Source organism: Oncorhynchus clarkii, chromosome 5 (assembly GCF_045791955.1).
Source record: "Oncorhynchus clarkii lewisi isolate Uvic-CL-2024 chromosome 5, UVic_Ocla_1.0, whole genome shotgun sequence".
Taxonomy (NCBI): Eukaryota; Metazoa; Chordata; class Actinopteri; order Salmoniformes; family Salmonidae; genus Oncorhynchus; species Oncorhynchus clarkii.
The window spans coordinates 42,981,462-43,008,280 of record NC_092151.1 but is presented as its reverse complement, the minus strand read 5'-3'; the positions used below and the strand labels follow the sequence as shown (position 1 = coordinate 43,008,280).

Sequence of the window (26,819 nt, the reverse complement as noted above, 5' to 3'; positions counted from 1 at the left end):
CCGCTAGCAAGGCAGAGAGGCGAGGTACAATATCTCAAACAGAGTTAAATAAAGCCAGAATGTTATTGTACTTGTTGAACATAGTTATAGCCAACAATCTGGTTTGTTCTCTTGATCATCACTCACTCCCTGTGAGGGTCCATTGTCAAGGTCCCAACATTAGTGTCCTGCTACAGAGCTTTTAGATGTTGGGATGAGCATGACATTTGACGGTAAACAGAAAATGGCTCTATAGGTGGTCCATGAAGTACTTGAGATGATTTCAAATAGTATTTGAACCCCCTGTCAGATCACTAGAGATATGATCAGCATTGTTTTTGACGGGTGCTTGTGAAATGTGGAGTCCGTGTCATGTGGGCAGCCGGGAGGCTGGTTGATGTTGATGGACACGTTGTAGGTTTGAATAGGATCATGTGTCAGAGTAGCATCTTGTTTATGTGAGTGACAGGGAGGGCAGTGGAGGTGACACGGTGTTAATTAGCAAATCAATGCATTAGTTATTGAAGTCATCTTCGTGTTAAAGGACCACTTGCCGCACATCATTAAAAAGGCAGAGGAAAAACACATTTTACTCCAAAAGAGAGGTGTAAATATTAGCCATGGTGATAAGTATATGCACTTCATAGAGCCATGATAGGTTTCGGTGTTGTATTCTACAGACATGTTTATGCTATCATTGCAAGTCACCCATGTATCACACTGTCAATTATTTTATCAGATTGATTCTCCATGAATTAAAAATGGTCATGTTAATGACCCTTCCAACAGGCTGCGGGAAGAGTGGCTCAGGAGGCTGAAGCTTCGGAACCAGCAGCTGGAGCTTTTCGAAGAGAAACACACCAGGAGGGCCAAGATGTCCCAACAGGCCTTCAAGATACCCAGTCAATGACTACTCGAATCTACATTCTAGAATCTACATCATTCTAAGCCATCTGACTGAGGTCATGACACGTAGATTAGCCTGGCTGCCATCTCTTGTTCAGATACTACATTCCACTCATTGCAACTCCTGTCATTTGCCAAAGACAATCTTTGGCAAATGACGGGAGTGACAAGGAGTGGATTATTAGCTAAAAAAAGACTGGTACTCAGACTAATGATGTAGGGTTAACTAGGACTAGCTTCTCCATTTCAGATGATGACATTACGACTATAGATTGAGGGGAAATACTGTAACTGAAGTGAAGTTTACTTCTTGCGAGGGAGACGGTATGGCAGAAAGTCAAATGGATGGTATGTCGTCGAATGATTAGTTGCAGAGCCATGCTGTACAGACTTTGTCATTAACACTCATGTCGTAGTTTTGAGGCGACCATCTGTTGTGGAGTTAAATAAGTGCAGGGGAGTATGTGAAGACTTGACTGTACATCAGAGTGACAGTCGTGGTGACAGGTGGGGTAATTATTTGATTTTTGTGTCGGAGGAATATACAACGTGATCGGGAGGAAACATGATGAAGATTGACAGAATATGGTATGTTTTCTTTTTCAAGAAAGAAAAGTATGGAAAGTTCAGAGAAACCATAGAAATGTGTTAATGTCCCAATTTCCGGGCTTAAATATAGATAGAATTTCATAATGTTTAACATAATTTATCTGCAACATTAAAAGAGAGGGGAAAGCATCTCTTCTGAGGCATGTGAAATGTAAAGAACTCAGAACTCATTTGAGTAAAAAAAAAATGCATGTGGACAGTTTCAGAGGTTTCTGAGAGATGTGTTCCGGCCAGGTTACACTGCAGGCGTAGTTCCTTTATCTGAGGGGAGAAGTTGGTCTTTCAGTCATCAGTTTAACAAAACATTAGCATTGTGCTTTGAATTGACACATCCTACATCCTACAGCATCACCATGAACCTACATCCTACAGCATCACCATGATCCTACGTCCGATAGCATCACCATGATCCTACATCCTACAGCATCACCATGATCATACATCCTACAGCATCACCATGATCCTGCGTCCGATAGCATCACCATGATCCTACATCCTACAGCATCACCATGATCATACATCCTACAGCATCACCATGATCCTGCGTCCGATAGCATCACCATGATCCTACATCCTACAGCATCACCATGAACCTACATCCTACAGCATCACCATGATCCTACGTCCGATAGCATCACCATGATCCTACATCCTACAGCATCACCATGATCATACATCCTACAGCATCACCATGATCCTGCGTCCGATAGCATCACCATGATCCTACATCCTACAGCATCACCATGATCCTACGTCCGACAGCATCACCATGTTCCTACATCCTACAGCATCACCATGATCCTACATCCCTCAGCATCACCATGACCCTACATCCCTCAGCATCACCATGACCCTACTGGTCATCTACAGTGCCTAGTTAAAGCATTAATACCCCTTGACTTATTCTACGTTCTGTTGTGTTACAGCCAGAATTCAAAATTGATTAAATTAATTTCTCTCTCTCTCTCTCTCTCTCACCCATCAACACACAATTACCCCATATTGACAAAGTGAATGCATGTTTTATACATTTTAGCTCATTTATTGATAATGAAATACAGAAGTATCTCCTTTACATAAGTATTCACACCCCTCAGTCAAAACTTTGTAGAAGCACCTTTGGCAGCGATTACAGCTGTGAGTCTTTCTGGGTAAGTCTCCAAGATTTTTCCACACCTGGATTGTGCCCGTTATTCTTCTCAGAATTCATGTTTTGCAATATGTTTATTCTGTAAAGGCTTCCTTTTTTCCCACTGTCATGCAGGTTAGTATTGTGGAGTAGCAACAATGTTGTTGATCCTTCCTCAGTTTTCTCCTATCACAGCCATTAAACTTTTAAAGTCGCCATTGGCGACTGAGCGATTTCCTTCCTCTCCGGTAACTGAGTTAGGAAGGACGCCTGTAACTTTGTAGTGACTGGATGTATTGATACACCATTCGAAGTGTAATTAATAACTTCACCATGCTCCAAGGGATATGCAATATCTGATTTTCTACCAATAGGTGCCCTTCTTTGCGAGGCATTGGAAAAACTCCCTGGTCTTTGTGGTTGAATCTGTGTTTGAAATTCACTGCTCGACTGAGGGACCTTACAGATAATTGTATATGTGGAGTACAGAGATGAGGTAGTCATTCAAAAATCATGTTAAACACTATTATTGCACACACAGTGAGTCCATGCAACTTACTATGTGACTTCTAAGCACATTTTTACTCCTGAACTTATTTAGGCTTTCCAAAACATAGGGGTTGAATACTTATTGACAAGACATTTCTGTTCTTGTTTTTGTTCTTTCATTTGTAAAAGTTGCAAAAAACATAATTCCACTTTGCCATTAAGTGTTATTGTGTGTAGGCCAGTGACAAACAACATCAAGTTAATTCATTTTGAATTCAGGCTGTAACACAACAACATGTGGAAGAAATCAAGATGTGTGAATACTTTCTGAAGGCACTGTAAGTGCAACAGAGATACGAGTTTTAGGACATGACAGCTTAAAACTCAAAGCAATGCAGGCAACATTCCAATCGGGCATGGACTGAACGTCCAACCTCGTTTGTTTGGCTCAATGTCTAATTTCTTAACTACTGTTCATTCATTAATCATGCACATTCAGTGCCTCAACAAGTCAGAAAACACCAACACATGTGTTTCTTCATCTACATATTGAGTATCTTTGAGACAGGAGTTATTTATTCTCTTCTTTCCGACTCGGACCTGAGCCTCAGATGAGTTTGTGAACTCAGACCGCTGCGGCTGTCCTTTAGAGTACACAGGGGAGGGAACATGTGGTCACATCCTCGCTGAATACATTTTCAAATATTTTCCTAAGAGATACCCTGACCCTCTTCCTTAAGTCCTGACCCATAAAGACATACGGAAAGAGGGTTGCTGTAAGCCAGAGGAGATGGCCAGAGGGTCCAGGGCCTGGGCCATGACTTCCGAGGCCTCCCCTCCATACTGCATCACCAGCCCTATGATGTGATATGGCAGACAGCACATAAAGAACACAGCCACAACACCCAATATGATCCAGATGGCCCTCTGGGATTTGAGCAGGTAGCAGACAGTGATGACCAACAAGGGGATGAGGAAGCCTGGTGACGTGGGTGGCTTTGATAGCTGTGATGGCCGGATGGTTGCCCTCAGTTTTGTCTAGTAGGTGGTGATGGGTGCACAGTGACGTGTTCCTATAATCAAGGAGTACTATTCCTCTGTAGATCGTAGAGGGAGGCTGAGGAGCAGGGCCAGGACCCAGGCCAGACCACACAGCAGCCAGGCCAGGGTGAGGCTCCGGTGGTTCTGGGCCCAGAAAGGCAGGATGACCAGGGCAAAGTGATCCAAACTGATAAGGACCAGAGTGAAGACACCTTGCACATAGCCTCTCCAGTGGTGGTTCAGTATGATTTCAGTAATAGAGAAAGGGATGGAGGGATGGAGACACAGCAGAGTAGGTCAGCCACATCCAGGATAACAAACCAGATGGTGTTGACTGTTCTCTTCATCTTGACTCTAGCTATCCAAATGACAAAGTTGTTGCCTGGGATACCGAGGACACAGGTAATGCTGTATAGGACCATAGACACCACCCGTATGGATGGATGCCCTTGTTCTGAGAAATACCTTTAATTGAATTCAAATCAAATCAAATAAAATTTTATTTGTCACATACACATGGTTAGCAGATGTTAATGCGAGTGTAGCGAAATGCTTGTGCTTCTAGTTCCGACAATGCAGTAATAACAAGTAATCTAACTAACAATTCCAAAACTACTGTCTTGTACACAGTGTAAGGGGATAAAGAATATGTACATAAGGATATATGAATGAGTGATGGTACAGAGCAGCATAGGCAAGATACAGTAGATGGTATCGAGTACAGTATGTACAAATGAGATGAGTATGTAAACAAAGTGGCATAGTTTAACTTCTTGATTCTACTTGAGACGCATATGTCTCAAGTAGGCACCTGGAAATGCAAATGCGCTACGCTAAATGCTAAATGTACTCGTTAAAACTCAAACCTTGATCAAAATTCACAAGCAGGGTATTGAATTAAAGCTACACTCGTTGTGAACCTAGCCAACAAGTCAGATTTTTAAAATGCTTTTCGGCGAAAGCATGAGAAGCTATTATCTGATAGCATGCACCACCTCAAAATGCCTGAATGCGACGTAAACAAAGACTCTGCTTATCCGACGCAGCACAAAACGCAGAAATAAAATATAAAACATTCATTACCTTTGACGAGCTTCTTTCTTGGCACTCCTATATGCCCCATAAACATCACTATTGGGTCTTTTTTTCGTTTAAATCGGTCCATATATACCCAAAATAGCTTTCTATGGAAGCTGTGTCATTCAGAAAAAAACATCGTTTTTAAACGCTGCGTCATTTTTTAAAATTAAAAAAGTCGACGATAAACTTTCACAAAACACTTCGAAATCCTTTTGTAATCCAACTTTAGGTATTAGTAAACGTTTATAATCTATCAAAATGATTACAGGGCGATGTATATTCAATAGCTCCTCGTCTGCAAATCAATGGCTGCCAATGTCCACATTTACAGCATCCTGGTGGAGACTGGAAGAAACGGAAGCCAGATAGTTGGATTTTCCAACAAAAAATTCAATTGAAAATGACGACAATGGCGACATCGTGTGGAATTTGTATGAATTGCATGCAGGTCGATATTAAATTTTGTCCCCTTTTAACAACCCATGGAAGTGACTTTTTTTTTTAGCTTTCAGAGAGCAGTTTTTCTTGCGTTTTTCAATGAAACACACGATCTGTTATAGTCACAGCCGTGATTTGACCAGTTTTAGAAACTTCAGAGTGTTTTCTATCCACACATACTAATCATATGCATATACTATATTCCTGGCATGAGTAGCAGGACGCTGAAAAGTTGCGCGATTTTTAACAGAATGTTCGAAAAAGGAGGGGGTAGAAGTAAGAGTTAAAGTGGCTAGTGATACATGTATTACATAAGGATACAGTCGATGATATAGAGTACAGTATATACGTATGCATATGAGATGAATAATGTAGGGTAAGTAACATTATATAAGGTAGCATTGTTTAAAGTGGCTAGTGATATATTTACATCATTTCCCATCAATTCCCATTATTAAAGTGGCTGGAGTTGAGTCAGTGTCAGTGTGTTGGCAGCAGCCACTCAGTGTTAGTGGTGGCTGTTTAACAGTCTGATGGCCTTGAGATAGAAGCTGTTTTTCAGTCTCTCGGTCCCAGCTTTGATGCACCTGTACTGACCTCGCCTTCTGGATGATAGCGGGGTGAACAGGCAGTGGCTCGGGTGGTTGATGTCCTTGATGATCTTTATGGCCTTCCTGTGACATCGGGTGGTGTAGGTGTCCTGGAGGGCAGGTAGTTTGCCCCCGGTGATGCGTTGTGCAGACCTCACTACCCTCTGGAGAGCCTTACGGTTGAGGGCGGTGCAGTTGCCATACCAGGCGGTGATACAGCCCGCCAGGATGCTCTCGATTGTGCATCTGTAGAAGTTTGTGAGTGCTTTTGGTGACAAGCCAAATTTCTTCAGCCTCCTGAGGTTGAAGAGGCGCTGCTGCGCCTTCTTCACGATGCTGTCTGTGTGAGTGGACCAATTCAGTTTGTCTGTGATGTGTATGCCGAGGAACTTAAAACTTGCTACCCTCTCCACTACTTTTCCATCGATGTGGATAGGGGGGTGTTCCCTCTGCTGTTTCCTGAAGTCCACAATCATCTCCTTAGTTTTGTTGACGTTGAGTGTGAGGTTATTTTCCTGACACCACACTCCGAGGGCCCTCACCTCCTCCCTGTAGGCCGTCTCGTCGTTGTTGGTAATCAAGCCTACGAGGGTTGTGTCGTCCGCAAACTTGATGATTGAGTTGGAGGCGTGCGTGGCCACGCAGTCGTGGGTGAACAGGGAGTACAGGAGAGGGCTCAGAACGCACCCTTGTGGGGCCCCAGTGTTGAGGATCAGCGGGGAGGAGATGTTGTTGCCTACCCTCACCACCTGAGGGCGGCCCGTCAGGAAGTCCAGTACCCAGTTGCACAGGGCGGGGTCGAGACCCAGGGTCTCGAGCTTGATGACGAGCTTGGAGGGTACTATGGTGTTGAATGCCGAGCTGTAGTCGATGAACAGCATTCTCACATAGGTATTCCTCTTGTCCAGATGGGTTAGGGCAGTGTGCAGTGTGGTTGAGATTGCATCGTCTGTGGACCTATTTGGGCGGTAAGCAAATTGGAGTGGGTCTAGGGTGTCAGGTATGGTGGAGGTGATATGGTCCTTGACTAGTCTCTCAAAGCACTTCATGATGACGGGCGTGAGTGCTACGGGGCGGTAGTCGTTTAGCTCAGTTACCTTAGCTTTCTTGGGAACAGGAACAATGGTGGCCCTCTTGAAGCATGTGGGAACAGCAGACTGGTATAGGGATTGATTGAATATGTCCGTAAACACACCGGCCAGCTGGTCTGCGCATGCTCTGAGGGCGCGGCTGGGGATGCCGTCTGGGCCTGCAGCCTTGCGAGGGTTAACACGTTTAAATGTCTTACTCACCTCGGCTGCAGTGAAGGAGAGACCGCATGTTTTCGTTGCAGGCCGTGTCAGTGGCACTGTATTGTCCTCAAAGCGGGCAAAAAAGTTATTTAGTCTGCCTGGGAGCAAGACATCCTGGTCCGTGACTGGGCTGGATTTCTTCCTGTAGTCCGTGATTGACTGTAGACCCTGCCACATGCCTCTTGTGTCTGAGCCGTTGAATTGAGATTCTACTTTGTCTCTGTACTGGCGCTTAGCTTGTTTGATAGCCTTGCGGGGGGAATAGCTGCACTGTTTGTATTCGGTCATGTTACCAGACACCTTGCCCTGATTAAAAGCAGTGGTTCGCGCTTTCAGTTTCACACGAATGCTGCCATCAATCCACGGTTTCTGGTTAGGGAATGTTTTAATCGTTGCTATGGGAACGACATCTTCAACGCACGTTCTAATGAACTCGCACACCGAATCAGCGTATTCGTCAATGTTGTTATCTGACGCAATACGAAACATCTCCCAGTCCACGTGATGGAAGCAGTCTTGGAGTGTGGAGTCAGCTTGGTCGGACCAGCGTTGGACAGACCTCAGCGTGGGAGCCTCTTGTTTTAGTTTCTGTCTGTAGGCAGGGATCAACAAAATGGAGTCGTGGTCAGCTTTTCCGAAAGGGGGGCGGGGCAGGGCCTTATATGCGTCGCGGAAGTTAGAGTAACAATGATCCAAGGTCTTTCCACCCCTGGTTGCGCAATCGATATGCTGATAAAATTTAGGGAGTCTTGTTTTCAGATTAGCCTTGTTAAAATCCCCAGCTACAATGAATGCAGCCTCCGGATAAATCGTTTCCAGTTTGCAGAGAGTTAAATAAAGTTCGTTCAGAGCCATCGATGTGTCTGCTTGGGGGGGGATATATACGGCTGTGATTATAATCGAAGAGAATTCTTTTGGTAGATAATGCGGTCTACATTTGATTGTGAGGAATTCTAAATCAGGTGAACAGAAGGATTTGAGTTCCTGTATGTTTCTTTCATCACGTCACGTTGGCCATGAGGCATACGCCCCCGCCCCTCTTCTTACCAGAAAGATGTTTGTTTCTGTCAGCGCGGATAGAGTCTCTCCAGTGAGCCATGTTTCAGTGAAGCAAAGGACGTTACAGTCTCTGATGTCCCTCTGGAATGCTACCCTTGCTCGGATTTCATCAACCTTGTTGTCAAGAGACTGGACATTGGCAAGAAGAATGCTAGGGAATGGTGCACGGTGTGCCCGTCTCCGGAGTCTGACCAGAAGACCGCCTCGTTTCCCTCTCTTTCGGAGTCGTTTTTTTGGGTCGCTGCATAGGATCCACTCCGTTGTCCTGTTTGTAAGGCAGAACACAGGATCCGCGTCGCGAAAAACATATTCTTGGTCGTACTGATGGTGAGTTGACGCTGATCTTATATTCAGTAGTTCTTCTCGACTGTATGTAATGAAACCTAAGATGACCTGGGGTACTAATGTAAGAAATAACACGTAAAAAAACAAAAAACTGCATAGTTTCATAGGAACGCGAAGCGAGGCGGCCATCTCTGTCGGCGCCGGAAGAGTCCCAGAGCATACAAGTCAAACTCCCCCTACTCTTCTGTGAAAGTCCCATTGGAATCCCCATACTCTCATACTCTTCTGTGAAAGTCCCATTGTTAATCCCCATACTCTTCTGTGCAAGTCCCATTGTTAATCCCCATATTCCTCTGAGAAATTACCATAATCCTCTGAGAAATGCATGTTGTCACTAGTTGTTTGATACAGAATGTCAGTCATATTCTGACTAAATGCATACAGTACCAGCCAAAAGTTTGGACACACCTACTCATTTAAGAGTTTTTCTTTATTTTTCACTATTTTCTACATTCTAGAATAATAGTTTAGACATCAAAACTATGAAATAACACATATGGAATCATGTAATAAGCAAAAAGTGTTAAACAAATCAAATTATATATTAGATTCTTCAAAGTAACAGGTGCGCGATGAGACAAGGATTTCCCTACCGGCCAAACCCTCCCTAACCCGGACGATGCTAGGCCAATTGTGCATTGCCCCACGGACCTCCCGGTTGCGACAGAGCCTGGGGGCGAACCCAGAGTCTTTGGTGGCGCAGCTGGCGCTGCAGTACAGCACCCTTAACCACTGCGCCACCCGGGAGGCCAATACATTCATTTTCTAATTTCACACAAAAAATTGGGTGATTTCACTAACAATCATTTATGACTCGACAGACTCGACAGCCTTGGTTTCTCAAATGATTGTCTCGCCTGGTTCACCAACTACTTCTCTGATAGAGTTCAGTGTGTCAAATCAGAGGGTCTGTTGTCCAGGCCTTTGGCAGTCTCTATGGGGGTGCCACAGGGTTCAATTCTTGGACCGACTCTCTTCTCTGTATACATCAATGATGTCGCTCTTGCTGCTGGTGAGTCTCTGATCCACCTCTACGCAGACGACACCATTCTGTATACTTCTGGCCCTTCTTTGGACACTGTGTTAACAACTCTCCAGGCGAGCTTCAATGCCATACAACTCTCTTTCCGTGGTCTCCAATTGCTCTTAAATGCAAGTAAAACTAAATGCATGCTCTTCAACCGATCGCTGCCTGCACCTGCCCGCCTGTCCAACATCACTACTCTGGACGGCTCTGACTTAGAATATGTGGATAACTACAAATACCTAGGTGTCTGGTTAGACTGTAAACTCTCCTTCCAGACTCACATCAAACATCTCCAATCCAAAGTTCAATCTAGAATTGGCTTCCTATTTCGCAACAAAGCATCCTTCACTCATGCTGCCAAACATACCCTTGTAAAACTGACCATCCTACCAATCCTCGACTTCGGCGATGTCATTTACAAAATAGCCTCCAATACCCTACTCAATAAATTGGATGCAGTCTATCACAGTTTTGTCACCAAAGCCCCATATACTACCCACCACTGCGACCTGTATGCTCTCGTTGGCTGGCCCTCGCTTCATACTCGTCGCCAAACCCACTTGCTCCAGGTCATCTACAAGACCCTGCTAGGTAAAGGCCCCCTTTATCTCAGCTCGCTGGTCACCATAGCAGCACCCACCTGTAGCACGCGCTCCAGCAGGTATATCTCTCTGTTCACCCCCAAAACCAATTCTTCCTTTGGCCTCTCCTTCCAGTTCTCTGCTGCCAATGACTGGAACAAACTACAAAAATCTCTGAAACTGGAAACACTTATCTCCCTCACTAGCTTTAAGCACCAGCTGTCAGAGCAGCTCACAGATTACTGCACCTGTACATAGCCCATAATTTAGCCCAAACAACTACCTCTTTCCATACTGTATTTATTTTGCTCCTTTGCACCCCATTATTTCTATCTCTACTTTGCACATTCTTCCACTGCAAATTAACCATTCCAGTGTTTTACTTGCTATATTGTATTTACTTCGCCACCATGGCCTTTTTTTTGCCTTTACCTCCCTTATCTCACCTCATTTGCTCACATTGTATATAGACTTATTTTTCTACTGTATTATTGACAGTATGTTTGTTTTACTCCATGTGTAACTCTGTGTTGTTGTATGTGTCAAACTGCTTTGCTTTATCTTGGCCAGGTCGCAATTGTAAATGAGAATTTGTTCTCAACTTGCCTACCTGGTTAAATAAAGGTAAAAAAATATATATATATGTCCACAGTCATACTGTCTATATACCATGTGAGACTAAATTAACTGAATTATAATTAAAACAGTTCAATCTACAATACATTCAGAATGTTGTTTGATAGTTTGTATAATAGAAAATGGAGCGCACATTCCTTGTCACAATACAATAGAATTTAGCAGAACCTGTGTCTTATAAGGCCTTTACATTGTATATTCAAAACAACTGTCTTAAAATATTACCACAATATCGCAGTATTTTTCACTCAAGTCAAAAACTTAACAGGTGCAACGCAAGAATTCACCAAAAATGATACTGAAAACGTACATTATCGTTGAGCTCACCTTCTAAACGTTAACACGTTAATTAAAAAAAAATAAAAATGAATCCCCCCAAATCTAATCACATATATTAGAGAAAACTCTGCACAAACACTGCATAGGTGTAGGTCTATGGTTTTGACTGAACAAAACATTGCATCTCATATCATTTACATTATACACTAAACAAAAATATAAATGCAACATGTAAAAGGTTGGTCCCATATTTCATGAGCTGAAATAAAAGATTCCAGAAATGTTCCACACAAACAAAAACCTTATTTCTCTTCAATTTTGTTCACATCCCTGTTCGTGAGCATTTCTCCTTTGCCAAGATAATCCATCCACCCGACAGGTGTGGCATATCAAGAAGCTGACCAAACAGCAAGATCATTACACAGGTACACCTTGTGCTGGGGGCAATAAAAGGCCACTATAAAATGTGCAGTTTTGTCACAAAACACAATGTCACATGTTGAGGGAGCATGCAATTGGCATGCTGACTGCAGGAATGTCCACCAGAGCCGTTTCCAGAGAATGTAATGTTCATTTCTCTTTACCATAAGCCGCCTCTCCATAGTCGCCTTAGAGAATTTGGCAGTACATCCAACCGGCCTCAAATCTGCAGTCCACGTGTATGGCGTCATGTGGGCAAGTGTTGTGAATAGAGTGCCTCATGATGGCAGTGGGGTTATGGTATGGACAGGCATAAGCTACGGACAACGAACACAATTGCATTTTATTGATGGTAATTTGAACTCACAAAAATACAGTGACGGGATAAAGGCCCATTGTGAGGCCTATTTTTTTAATGACCAACCTGTATTCCCAGTCATGTGAAATCCATAGATTAGCACCTAATTTATTTCAATTGACTGATTTCCTCATATGAACTGGAACTCATTAAATGCAATGACATTTTTGGAAGTTGTGTTTATATTTTTTGAAACCTGCCTAAATAAATTGAAACAAATGAAAACATTTGACTTGCTTTGTATGTGTGACCTCAAGTCATTTATTTTATAAAGACGCATGAGGAAGGAAATATCTGTAAAAAAATATATATATGCAAATAAGGGATGGGTAAATGTTAAGAAAGTTCCATAATAACTTGACAAAGGTAATACAATTGATTCTTACTGTCAGAACAAAGTGGAAGCAATCATTGTCTATTTGACTTTTATTTCCCTTCAAGCAATTGAAACAGAATACTTTGATGTATACATAATTCACAAAATATAAAATGTTTACATTTGACTGTTGGCATAATCACATACGGCATATCCCATAGCATCGAACATATGGGCCAATGCCAAATAATTACATCACATAAATTAGCATTTTCTCACTCTTTCTGTTTGACACTTGCCAGTTCCTTGGGACAGACTTCCTTCCTTGGTTGGTTAGTTTCTTACAGTAAACTGAACAGTAATATGGGGACCTTTGTGTGACTGGGCAGGGCCTCTACTTCCTCTTCTTCTTGCTTTTCTTGCTGCCCTCCCCTTGCTGGGAGCCGGAGTCTGCCCCTGCACCCTTCTGGGTCCTGGTCTTCAGTTTGGGGATCATCTCAGCACAGTAGATCATCACATCTTTACCTTTAGGGACAATCAGAAGGAAAGCAAAGCATTCATATTTGTTTGAATGGTCACACACACACAACTGTGTGTTGTGAGACCATTTGATGGTGAAAACAGACTGTATTTCTTCCAGTTTGGCTAATTTGAGCCATAGGGTGTTGCTCCTCTCCTTCACAAACACTCACGTGATGCAAACTTGTCTGAGCAGAGAGTTCCATCCTCCTGCTTCAACTGAACACGTACTCTTCCTCTGAACGTCACGTCTCTGTTCCACTCTCTAGAGTACATCTTGTTCTGTGGTTGGTCAATTGAACAACAATTAGAGACTTATAATCAGGCAATACCCCTAACCTATGGTGACATGGTTGACGATGGAAAATGGCTGTCGTGGAATTACTTAGGTGGGAGCTACACAATGGTAATGAATGGGGCATTCCCCTCCGATGTAAAGCATTTTGAGTGCCTGTAAAGCACCATATGTAGCTATGCAACTCATTATTGATGTAATGTCTCATTACCTCCACAAGAACATTTGCCCCTGCTGCTGTCAACACATCACGGATTTCAGCACATGTAGGATTCTCCACTGCCTGGTTGAGTACAGAGGAAAACCAAGATGTCAGCCATATCCCGCAACACACTCTTGAGGACATAGGCTATAATGAATCAGTATTAAGTGGTGTATACGTGTGGTAAAGGTAGACCATAGTGGTTTGTATGCGTGTCCATTTACCAACATAGATCGGCAATAAGTCGTCCACCATTTATTGAACCAAATAAATTAGAAGAATGCTGCAGATTTGGTTTACCTTTTCAGCAGGTATCCGTCTCCCCTCTGCTAGGGTCTTCTTACTATTTACATAGGAAGGGTATATGCAGATAAACCTGCAAAAGAAATCAGAAAGAACATGTTAGCTAACTAGCTATTCATAACTTGGATGTCTAGAACATGTTAGCTAGCAAACACTGCTGCCGTCTCAACTGCAACCGACAATACAATGATACTATTTACAATTTACAAGTTAAAACGTATTTTCATTTGAAACGAAGAAAATAGCTAGCCAACTGTCTTCAAAGTTGCCTAAGTTACCGATTTTCGTAGACACGCTGGCTAGTTTTAGCTAACACATATGGCTGTCTTCGCTTGTTTTTCTGTTCACAGGTAGGACTTCAACTCAATAACTTGTCATGGGAAAACAAGAGATATGAATCTAATATCACCCACCTGTCCTTTTCAGCTGGATTATCACTTAGTGGAGACATTTTCTCAGAACACACTAGCACAGAGTTCGCGTTAGCTTCCTAGCTGGGACCTGTATAAAGCTAGCCACAATAGTGCAATGTGCGGTTCGCCTTCAAAATAAAAGGTCCTAATTGAAAGCGATTCAAACGGATACAAATAGTGGAATCATGCCATATTTGGACTAGATAATGATAAATAAGATCGGAATGTTGTTATATTAATTCAACAAAAGACAATACTTTGTTAATTTGACACAAAAAAAGTTGAAATCGCTCTGTGGATGTATTACACTTCAGAATTGCATTGGGGCATAGTCCACAGGAGGATGGTGGCACCTTAATTGGGGAAAATGGCTCATAATAATAGCCAGAACTGAGTTAATGGAATGGCATCAAACGAATGGAAACCATGTGGTTGATACCATTCAACTTATTCCACTCCAGCCATTACCATGAGACCATTCTCCTCAATTAAGGTGCCACCATCCTCCTGTGGACTATGCCCCAATGCAATTCTAGTGTAATACATCCACAGTGTGATTTCAACATATTTCTACTTTTTTTGTGTCGAATTAACAAAGTATTGTCTTTCGTTGAATTTAAATAACAACGTTTAGCAAACTCCAACTGGAGTAGTATCTAACAATTCACAACAGTACACACAAATCTAAAAGTAAAAGAATGGAATTAAGAAATATATAAATATTAGGATGAGCAACGTCAGAGTGACATTGACTAAAATACAGTAGAATAGAATACAGTATATACATATGAGATGAGTAAAGCAGTATGTAAACATTATTAAAGTGGCCAGTGATTCCATGTCTATGTATATAGGGCAGCAGCCTCTAAGGTGCAGGGGTGAGTAACCGGTTGGTAGCCGGCTAGTGATAGCTATTTAACAGTCTGATGGCCTTGCAATAGAAGCTGTTTCTCAATCTCTCGGTCCCAGCTTTGATGCACCTGTACTGGCCTCGCCTTCTGGATGATAGTGTGGTGAACAGGCCGTGGCTCCAATGGTTGTTGTCCTTGGTGATCTTTTTGGCCTTCCTGTAACATTGGGTGCTGTAGGTGTCCTGGAAGGCAGGCAGTGTGCCCCCGGTGATGCCTTGGGCAGACCGCACCACCCTCTGGAGAGCCCTGCGGTTGAGGGCGGTGCAGTTGCTGCACCAGGTGGTGATACAGCCCGACAGGATGCTCTCAATTGTGCATCTGTAAAAGTTTGTGAGGGTCTTAGGGGCCAAGATGAATTTACTCAGCCTTCTGAGGTTGAAGAGGCGCTGTTGCGACTTCACAACACTGTCTATGTGGGTGGACCATTTCAGATTGTCAGTGATGTGTACGCTGAGGAACTTGAAGCTTTCCACCTTCTCCACTGTGGTCCCGTCAATTTGGATAGGGGGGTGCTCCCTCTTCTGTTTCCTGAAGTCCACAATCAGTTCCTTCATTTTGTTGACATTGAGGGAGGTTAATTTCCTGGCAACACTGCCAGGGCCCTCATCTCCTCCCTGTAGGCTGTCTCATCATTGTTGGTAATCAGGCCTACTACTGCAAACTTGATGCTGGAGTTGGAGGCATGCGTGGCCCATTTCATGGTTACAACATCCATAGGTTAGGCTGCACAGTGCAATACACACAATAGATTGACTGGAAAGGTGAATTCCCACAGTCAAAGTCCTGCAATAAGAGCTAAGACGCTATAATGTGTGTACTCTACACAGTTGTGTTCTGTGAGTGTCACTGAGTAAGTAAGCTGATGCCTAATTTCATTGGTGCAACATCCATAGGTCATGCTGCCCTCCATGCAATTCTAAAGTGTAATACATCCACAGTGTGATTTCAGATATTTATTTGTTGTTGTTTCAAATGAACTAATTATTGTCTTTTGTTTAATTGATATAACAACATTCTGACCTTGATTATGATTATCTAGTCCAAAAAGGGCATGATTCCACAATTTGGGGCGGCAGGTAGCCTAGTGGTTAAAGCGTTGGACTAGTAACCGAAAGGTTGCAAGATTGAATCCCTGAGTAAAAATCTGTCGTTCTGCCACTGAACAAGGCAGTTAACCCACTGTTCCTGGGCCATCATTGAAAATAATAATTGGTTCTTATCTGACTTGCATAGTAAAATAAATAAAACATTTCAATCTGTTTGGGGGACTTTTATTTTGAAGGTGATGCGTAAAATCCACTATCGTGGCTAAACAATGAGTCCCCACATCCGGTTTTCAGCGGGAAATTAAGCTAGGTTGAAGATAACTGCAAAGAAGGTATAGTATGTGATAGCTGTATCAAAGTTACCAGGGTCAACACAGCCTCACATTCATAAACCCCGCATTTCTTCCATGTATCTTCTTAAAATCTGATGTTAAACCTTAACCACACGGCTAATATTATGCCTAACCTTAATTTAAGACCAAAATGCAAATTTTTTATTTTATCTTTACGATATTTGACTTTGTGGCTGTGGTAAATAGTGGAAACTCAACAGACAGGAAACTTTTGACAATTTCGCTTTAATAAAAAAAAACGTGATCAGAGGGCATGCCGTTTTTGATGGGAGTTACCTTTATGGAAAGATTATGGATATACCGACAAAAAACACGTCTCTCCACCCTAACTATTTGCTGTCAACAACGCGGCATGACTGGCTGTCTAGCTCCAGCCTGTCCTTTCTTTGGATTGGTGTATACATCTCATTATGAGGTGACGTCAACCGCTGGTATTCAATGGGATGCTTCGTTACTAGACTCAACATGATTATGCAGACGACTACTGTATAAAGTGTTTTTTTGCTAGTTACCTGGATGTCACTTGTCCTACTTATATCAGTATACTCAACTTAAGCATTACGAAACGTCTATTACGAAACGTCATTACGAAACGTCTATTCGATCAAATAAGACGAAAAATGCCACCTGCTGGAGGGACACAGATTTTCCTCGGAAATCCTCTTCCTCTCTGCTTTAAATCGCTGCAGTACTTCTTACCAACAGCAATCACCTGTATTGTGGAAGGCACTATTTGTCAACCAATCGCAAGGGTGTTTTTGGTTGACCCACACGAACGCGACTGAATAGAAACAGGAAGCAAGTTTGCCGCGATTCTACAGCTACAAGGGTTACACATGAAAGTGATGAGACTTCTCCCACCAATTAATTGTACACGTTTTCAGTTTGTTAGTGTGTGATATCGGGTATAAACAAGTTTGACACTTATGATCGGATGAAGGTTATTGTAACACACATACAACTATCACGAAATGTTTATGTATTGGTGTTATGAATAAATGCCTATAGTTATATCCCCTTTGCTTGTATATCAAATCATAGCTGCAATACGAACACTTGTGTTCATAATCATTCACTGGAACAAAGAGATCTGTTAAATCTGACAATTAATCTTGGTTGTACTGTCGTCTCAAATAAAACTGAAGGACATATCAAGAATGTTTCAAGGACAACTTTTTTCCATCTACATAACATTGCAAAAATCTGAAACTTTCTGTCCAAAAATCCATGCTTTTGTCACTTCTAGGTTAGACTACTGCAATGCTCTGCTTTCTGACTACCTGGATAAAGCACTAAATAAACTTCAGTTAGTGCTAAACACGACTGCTAAAACCTTGACTAGAACCCCAAAAATGTATCATATTACTCCAGTGCTAGCCTCTCTACACTGGCTTCCTATTAAGGCAAGGGCTGATTTCAAGGTTTTACCGCTAACCTACTAAGCATTACATGGGCTTGCTTCTACCCATCTTTCCGATTTGGTCCTGCCGTACATACCTACATGTACGCTACAGTCACAAGACGCAGGCCTCCTAACTGTCCCTAGAATTTCTAAGCAAACAGCTGGAGGCAGGGCTTTCTCCTATAAAGCTCCATTTTTATGGAATGGTCTTTCTAACCATGTGAGACGCAGACTCGATCTCAACCTTTAAGTTCTTTTTAGTAGGTCCTATGATTGAGTGTAGTCTGGCCCAGGAGTGTGAAGGTGAACGGAAAGGCACTGGAGCAACGAACCGCCCTTGCTGTCTCTGCCTGGCCGGTTCCCCTCTCTCCACTGGGATTCTCTGCCTCTAACCCTATTACAGGGGCTCCTTGGGTTGTGCCGTGGCGGAGATCTTTGTGGGCTATACTCGGCCTTGTCTCAGAATGGTAAGTTGGTGGTTGAAGATATCCCTTTAGTGGTGTGGGGTCTGTGCTTTGGCAGAGTGGGTGGTGTTATATCCTGCCTGTTTGGCCCTGTCCGGGGGTATTGTCGGATGGGGCCACAGTGTCTCCCGACCCCTCCTGTCTCAGCCTCCAGTATTTATGCTGCAGTAGTTTGTGTCAGGGGGCTAGGTCAGTCTGTTATATCTGGAGTATTTCTTCCTGTCTTATCCGGTGTCCTGTGTGAATTTAAGTATGCTCTAATTCTCTCGGAGGACCTGAGCCCTAGGACCATGCCTCAGGGCAACCTGGCCTGATGACTCCTTGCTGTCCTCAGTCCACCTGGCCATGCTGCTGCTCCAGTTTCAACGGACTTGTTCACCGGACGGCTATGAAAATCCAACTGAAATTTAATCCTGAGGTGCTGACCTGTTGCACCCTCGACAACCACTGATTATCTTTGGACCCTGCCGAACATTTGAACATCTCGGCCATGTTCTGTTATAATCTCCACCCGGCCCAGCCAGAAGAGGACTGGCCACCCCTCATAGCCTGGTTCCGCTCTAGGTTTCTTTCTGGGGAGTGTTTCCTCACCACCGTGCTTCTACACTTGCATTGCTTGCTGTTTGGGGTTTTAGGCTGGGTTTCTGTACAGCTTTGAGATAGCTGATGTAAGGGCTTTATAAATACATTTGATTTGACTGGAAGCAGAGCTTAAATTCCATTCACTACCAAAATATCTTCAAGATTGATACCAAATTATCAAAGCTTGATACACACAACCCTTCCACTGTTCAGTAACACTGGACACTAGTTTTGCACCAAAAATGTTAACGTTTATTATTTTGATTTACAATTTGTAAGTGTAATTTTTTCCTTTGAATATACAACCACTACTTTATTGCATGAGAAAATAAAACAAACAGTCATTCACACAGTGTCATTTTATGTGCTTCAGCATTACAGTGATTACAGGGGAAGTAAAATGAGCTTTAAAAATTATTTACCAACACCAAAAACCTACAGTAATAATTTATTTTGTTCAAAGTGTTCATTCAGTCCTTCTGAGATAGTTAAAAAGCATCCAACTCACCTGATAACAGTTAAACAGCAGAGCAATGTATCTATCTACTCTTATATAATCTATTTTCCAATGTAAATATTTTCTCAATCGAAAAGGTGTCAAGGGTAACTTGCAGATAATCCCTTTACTTTCAGAGCACACATAAAGATAGTGTAAAATGTTACACTACAGCTACCAACACATGTGACCACATACATGTTAATCTTTACTTCAGGAACCAAACCATCAGGTCATGCAAGGAAGGGAAGTTTATAATACATTTGCAGTAGTAAAAGTGAGAATTCATTTTCTTTGACTGAAACTTAGGTTTAATAAAAAATAAATGGAGTAGCATTAAAGTCCATCTTTAAGTGATTTAACAACCCAAATAGGCAACTTTAAGTGATTATCTTTGTCAAGTCAGACAAGATTCAGGATCTTTACAGGGGTTTAAATTAAATACATACATAATTAAAATCTGTACAGTACAAATTCACATACATTATCCTTCAGAGGTCTCCCTCTCTCTCGTTCTCTGATAACCAAGTGTCCCAGCCACATTCCTACCAGCAAAGAAACACGAGCCCAGCAATTAGGCTAGGCATCAACTACAATAACCCTCTAGTATCTCACTATTATTTACATGTTAGTTTTTTTAAACCAAAAGTTGATGAATCCATGATCTTTGCTTGGTGTTTGAATAATTCTTTACAACAGAGGTCACTAGGTATGCTCAAGACATTTCCCCTAGATCGTGGTTGTGTTTGTGTAGTCTAGCCTCAAGGGACTTAAACTGAGGTTACAATGTAGGACCCACTTTCTCCAGCACTTTCTCCTTTAGATTCTCTCTTTTTTGCACTGTTGGTGACGCTGACAGGCGTGGGTATCTGTGAGGGTCGTGGTGGTGTGGCACTGTCAGCACTGCTCTTCCTGGGGCTAGGAGTGTAATTGAAAGGGCTGACCCTGGCAGCCACAGCACCACTAGGTGAGCTGTGTTTGCTAGAGTTGGAGGAGCTAAAAGGGGTGCGTTCAGCAACAGGCAGCTCATGGGCCTCTGGGATGATGCTCTGAGCAGGCTTGAGGTCTGGCCCTTTCTTATCAAGACTCTCACTGCTCCTAAACAAGTTTAAATTAGTCTCTGGACCTAGCCTACGAGCATTTACACTTTCATTTTTGGACTGTTTGGGATGGGTTTCACTTGACAAGAGATCAACAGAGGGCATTTTGACTAGAACACTGTCGATTACTGGAGGTGTGTTTGCTGTTGGAGATTTTACAGACCTCGGACTGTTGATGGGACAGTCCTCAATCCTCACCCACACATCCTCAGTCTTGGACACTGCAGGGCTCATTTGGTACCCCATGGCCATGGTGTTAGAGTCTATGGAGGAAGAATCGTGGCCTTCTGACTGAGATATTTCACTGTCCTTCATCTTCCTCCATGTTCCTTTTAAAGGGTTTCCATCTTTACCGTGTGGGGACCTTTGGGCTGGACTCAGTGGCTGTCGTTCATCCTCACTTTTGCCCTTTTCACTTGACTCAGAGGAGGCAGAGAGGATGGACGAGGAGCTGCCAGTTCTCTTCCAGGTGCCAACCCTTGGAAGAGAGGAGGAGTGTTTGCTTTTCTCCCTCTTCCATGTCCCTGTCCTGTTAAGATTAGGGAGTCTGGAGGGGCTTTCTGAATGGGATCTGGAGATGTCGTGTTTCCCTCCCCTTTCAGGTTTCCCATCCTCATTTTCTGAAGAGTTTTGACTCTGAGGGGACTTTTTCCAGTTGCTTCCCTGACTTCCTTGATAGGGCAGAGTCAACGACATATCTGGCAAAGACGGGCTTGACACAGGCGTTTGAGACTGGCTGGTAGAGGAGGGGGACAGAGACTCAAACGAGGCAGACTCTTCCAATTTCCTCTTCAGTGTTGGACTAGGGGCCTCTTTGATGAACGTTGACTGGCGAACTAGGGCAGGTTTCTCCGACCGGTCTGACTCACTTCCACTTGACTTTGTGGATGTCATCCTGGACAAATCTTGCTTCTTAGATGTGCCAGTAACTCCACACTGATTCAGGCTCTTTGAGGCAGATTCACTCCTAGGGATTCCGCTAGTGCTTCTAGTCAAGCCAGTCTGCTTGGGTGGCGTTTGCTGACCCATCTGTCTTCCAGGGGAGGTGTAGGACATCCTGCCAGAACCAGAAGACTTGGTTGACGATGTGCTTGGAGAAGCAGTGCGAGGCAGTTGGGATAATTTGTTTGAGGAGCCCAGACCATTTCTTCCAGGTGACACAGAGGAGCGACCAGGTGACTGCATGGGTCTGGTGGTCAAGGACTGCTGAGCTGGCCTGGATGGTGTGGAGTCTCTGGATCCAGATCGTGATGAAGCTTTACTTGATCCCGATTGAGATCCAGGCTGATCCCTGGCGGGACTAGGGTCAGATTTAGCAGGTGGTTTAATGCTTCTGTTTGAATTACTGGAGCACTGCCCTTGGGTAGGGGGAATTTTTGAGACTGAGGCTGGACCGCGGGCTGGAGGCTTCTTTTGGACTGGGCTAGTGCTTGGAGAACTGCTTCTAACACCAGGGACATGGATCATTGTCCTACCACGAGAGATTGGAACAGTAGGGGCCATCTGCCTCTGCTGTAATGAGGCTGGGGTCTCAGTGATTGCACGTGGTTTTCCTGTTATGAGACTTTTGTAGACTTTCTTGCCCCCTTTAAGAGCTTTTGCTGCCTCCTCTTCCTTTTCTTTTTTTTTTGCTTCTAACGTGCTCTTTTCACCAGGTTTTAATATCCGTGGGCGTCCTTTGTCAGATGCAGATTTATTATCCTCTGAATTATTTAAGGGTAAATGAAAGGGAGACCCAAGGGATATTCCAGATTTGAGGGAGAGGATTGAGTCAGAGTCAGATGAGCCTTGTCTAGAGAGGCTAGCAGCTGCCTGGTGCAAACTACTGACGATGGAATTGGCACCCTCTTGGATGGCCTTCCAATCAAAGGACTCAGAGTCTGGCGATAAGGCTTGTTCTGAAACTGGACTATGTGTATCAGTGAGATCTAATGTGAGTTCTGGCTCCTCAGCTAAAATGCCATCCATACCTCTCTCCTCAATGGCATCTCCTTGGTCATTCCCCTCTTTATTTCTCGCTGTCTGTTTCTTCTTTTTTGGCATGGCTGAACTGATGCACTCTTGTAGAAGGTCATCTTCTGAGTCAATGCTTAGTGAGCTGAGTGAACTGTTTCTTGAAAAACACACAGGGGTATCTTCAACATGAAAGGCTTTTGGTGCGTAACCAGAGGCTTGGGGTCTTGTAGGAGCTTCCACCTGAGTTACATCCTCCTCTTCTTCTTCTTCTTCTTCTTTTGGCTGGAGGTCTTTGTTGTTGTTCTCTTGGTCAATGTCACTTAAAGAGCTGAGAGATGAGTTTCTAGAGAAACACATCGGTGTGTCTTCAATGGAAAACTTCTGCTTCTCATCTGGCACTGGCCCCATGTTTTCTTTGGATGCTTGTGGAAATATTGCCTGCTTCTGTTGCTGAGGTTTTGTTGGAGCAGTCTGTGGTAGATTTTCCCTGTTTGCTCTTAACGATGGCTTTCCACAGTCTTTTGTTGAAGCTTTTCTCTGGTCTTTGTCTTTTCTGAGTTCTGCCTTTTCCTTGGCGAGGTTAGGTTCCTCATCCTCAAAGTCCAATGAACTCAGTGAATCATTGCGTGAGAAGCAATAGGGTGTACCCTCTATTGGTGTGTAATGCTGTGGCGAGTCAAAAGCAAACCCTGGCCGTGGCCTCTCCGCATTTGGTGGCTTATCTGTGAAATCTCTGGATGCCGTTTTTGTCTGTTGCATTTTGGTTTCTTTGTTTTTATCAGGGTATGAAGAAAAGTTGAATGGAGGCTGGGGTTTCTTAATCATCCTAGCTCTGTACTCACTACTCTGTGGCATTGGTTTAACAGGGGAAGTGGGCTTCTTTTCAACCTCCTGCTGGACTAGGCTAACAGGAGAAGCTGACGGGTGCAGTGGTTGATCGAACATTTTCTGTACTCTAAATGATTTGTGGATTTTACCTTTCGGCATGGCTGAACTGATACACTCTGCTAAAATATCATCCCCTTCATTTTCTGTCCCGGCTGCTTGTATGGAGGAAGAAGTAACACCTGCATCTTTTTCCTCTGTACATTTACCTTCTGGAATAGTGTCCCTTCTTTGACTGGATGATATTTCTGCACGAGGAGGAGCACGGCTTTCAGCATTGGCCAGCTCATTAGGGGGTGAATCAATGGTTAGGTCGCTGAGAGATGTGGCTGTTGAGAAATTGATAGGGGTTCCCTCTACACAGTAAATCCTAGGCATGTCCTCTCCATGGGCAAAGTTCACGGTCTTCTGTTGTCCTCTGGTTTGTGAAGGGTGTAATTTGTACACAGGAAGTTGGCTTGGTTTACGGGCAGTAGGTGGTGGTATTCTAGAAGTAGTGTTGGAAGGGGATTGCTTTTTGAGTTTTCTTGATGACTTTGTTGGCATGGCTGAGTTTATGCAAGCCTCCAGTATTTCTATATCGTCATCATCTGAATCGTCCAGAATGTCTTTTTCCATCTCTCGCTTCCCTTGGCTTGGGGGTTCTGTAGTGTCATCATTCTCATGCTCAGCCTCAATTCCCTGGTCGTCTTCATGAACAGGAGGCATGATCTTGAGCTCATCTTTCTGAATGTAAGGTTCATCTAAGCTTAAAGCACTGAGGCTGGATGCGCAAGAGAATCCTTCTGGGGTACTCTCTGTTGCAAAGTGTAGGAGGGTGTCATTATCCGGAAGCACCTGGACTTTCTGGACAGCAGCGTGTACAGCAGCATGTCTTGGAGCCATATCCGCCCTCGGAGGTGGCGGAGGTGGCACCTTTTTGTGTTTCATTTGGGGTGGATGTTGATTTTGTGGGGGCGGTGGTGGTGTTTTGCTTCGGCTCGGAGGCATGGTCTGACCAGGGCTGTCGGGCAGATCGCTTGGACTAATGATTCCACTGGGCATACCGCTACACAATTCACTCTGTATAGAGCTAGCGATGGAATGGCTCTCAAAGCTGTCGAGAGAGCTTACAGATGTGCATCTGCTGAACATGAGGGGTGTCTCCTGCACATACTGTTCTGGGGGGCTTTTGGGGGTCTGGGCGCCACTTTTGGATGGGGATTTGGCTCCAGATGAAAACTCAACAGCTTTGTGATGTCTGGATCCATCTCCATGAACTTGACTATTTCTTAGAGGCTTCATTCGGACATACTGCACAGACGACTGGCTCTCAGTTCTGCGTTGTTCTTGTGTGTGACCGCCAGTGGACTCTTTCTCAGAGATGGGAAGAGTTGGGTAGTTACTAGTAGCATTTACATTCCTCTTGCAGCCCTCCATTCCGTCCTCCTCTGAGGACAAGGATGACAAAGAGCTACCCCTTGAGAAACAGATGGGTGTGTCCTCAACACAGTACGTCTGTAGTGTCTCTTGATTGACGGTAGGGGGTTTGGATATTGTGTTCTTCTGGCCTGGCCGAGTTGGCTCTGATCTCATTTGAGCCGAGGAGGGATGTAGCTGCATTTGTCTTCCTGCATTCTTTATGGATGACACGGATGATGTGGAACCATCTTGGCTCAGATTGTCTTTCACTGAGCTCTGAGTGGAGGATGACTTTGAATGACTAAACATGGATTTTTGGGAGGAGGAGTCTGAGTATTTCAGACTGTAATCAATGGGTTCTCCGTGATGTTCCTCGTTGTACTTCATGCTGTAATTGGTCGGCTGGTCATCTTGTTGTTCTTCCTCTGAGTATCGCTCACTATAATTGGTTGGTTTGTCATCACTGTAATCATCCACAGACTGGCACATAGTCTGGTTATTCATCTTTTTGTTAATTCCTTGAGTGGGGCCAGCATTGCTTTGATCTTGTTGATTGGCGTTCCTTGATCTGAATCCCTGTGGCATTTCGGTTTGCACGAACCTGGGCTTGTACTTGAGTTTTTCCTCGCCCTCACTGTTGCCCTCTGTGTACATGGGGTAGCCTGGGCTTTGAGATCGCACCGACCTCTGATCTGTCCGTTTCATCTCCTCCTCCATGTGCTTAGGCCTCACCCACCTTTCATTTTGGCTTGGACTTTGCCGACCAGAGTTCAGCTGCTCATCAGAATACTTCAGGCTGTAATTGATGGGTGTGTCAACTTCTCCATCATCATCTTCCATGTGGTTTGCATTGTGGATCTTGTGAGCGAGGTCTGCAGGATATTTTCTATAGACGCAACACTTCCCCTCATCATCCTCAGAGTAAGAGTCCACAGATGGCTTCATCTGGCCTCTTTTACCATAGCCGTCAGTGCTGTTGACACTGTTGAGACTGTCGTTTGACGCCCTGTATTCTAACTTGGGCATTGGACAAGGTCTGCCCGAGTGATCGGGCTTAGTGTAGGGGTATACATTTGAATGACCATGTGCTGCAGTGTTACGGTGAGGGTCTTGATTAGGGCTCTCTGGTGACCGATCATCCAGACCAGTCAGCAAGTGAATGCTTTTCACCTCCTCCATCACCATGGCGATCTGAGCAGCTGTTGTGGCAGGCATCTGCATTCTCTTAGAGTCATGATCTGGGGGGAAACCCCCGGGTCCACCCCTTGGTCTGTCTCTGTCCTGGCTTCGATCCCTCTCAGCCCTAACACTGTCTATGTTTCCCCTTGGGTTCTCTCTGGGTGACGGGCTCGACAGAACTGGTGTGTTCACGTAAGGGGGGCGCACAGGCACACTGTTGGGGCTAAACCCTTCCGATCTAGAAACACCATCGTAATCACTGTAGACATTCTGCTTGTGCCTGCTTGGTTTACCCCTGTGGGACGCCTTGGGGCTTAAATTGTCAATGTTGTCAAATGTCTCAGAGAGGTGCTGAGAGTCCAGTTCCTCGATCAAGGCTTTCTGTTTCCTGACATGAAGAGAGGGCAGGCTGGATCCAGGCGACATGATGTTGGCGTCCTTGTATTTGGCGGGCCTGTTGGCCATGAGGTTCCTCAGTGCTGCGGCGCTGCCCATGGCGATCATCTTGTGCTTGGAGTGGATGAGGTTCTTCAGCATGCTCACAGCACCCATGTCCCACAAGGCCTCCTGGTCCTTTGCGTTGCGGGCAGAGAGGTTCCACAGCGTGCCGCACGCGTTGCTCACAATAGTCAGGCTGTGAGACTTCAGGTGCTGCAGGAGTGTCTGAAGACAGTTGTTCTCTCTCAGGATTTGCCTACAGACAGAAACATATGGTCTTGTAAGCTTTCAAGTGTAAAA

The 26,819-nt window shown here is 44.1% G+C and overlaps 2 protein-coding genes and 1 pseudogene across 5 annotated transcripts in view; all 3 read right to left on the bottom strand.

The window, feature by feature from the left end:
- Positions 1 to 3,607: 3,607 nt before the first annotated feature.
- On the bottom strand, positions 3,608 to 9,231 carry LOC139409693 (C3a anaphylatoxin chemotactic receptor-like; annotated as a pseudogene).
- Positions 9,232 to 12,669: 3,438 nt separating this feature from the next.
- Positions 12,670 to 14,432, bottom strand: LOC139410048 (signal recognition particle 19). Its single transcript, XM_071155482.1, has 5 exons — positions 14,307 to 14,432; positions 13,891 to 13,966; positions 13,600 to 13,671; positions 13,267 to 13,375; positions 12,670 to 13,099 (listed from the first exon to the last, which is right to left on the bottom strand). The coding sequence occupies exons 1-5, from the start codon at positions 14,342 to 14,344 to the stop codon at positions 12,969 to 12,971; spliced, it is 426 nt and encodes a 141-aa protein (XP_071011583.1). The 5' UTR covers positions 14,345 to 14,432; the 3' UTR covers positions 12,670 to 12,968.
- A 4,861-nt stretch (positions 14,433 to 19,293) lies between these two features.
- The window catches only part of LOC139408885 (adenomatous polyposis coli protein-like), a 59,441-nt gene continuing 51,915 nt past the window's right edge, over positions 19,294 to 26,819 (bottom strand). For all 4 annotated transcript variants that reach the window (XM_071153308.1, XM_071153311.1, XM_071153309.1 and 1 more), the window contains one exon: positions 19,294 to 26,775. In XM_071153308.1, the coding sequence (XP_071009409.1) occupies positions 20,331 to 26,775 (6,445 nt within the window). In that variant the 3' untranslated portion in view covers positions 19,294 to 20,330. The remainder of the gene's footprint in view (positions 26,776 to 26,819) is intronic.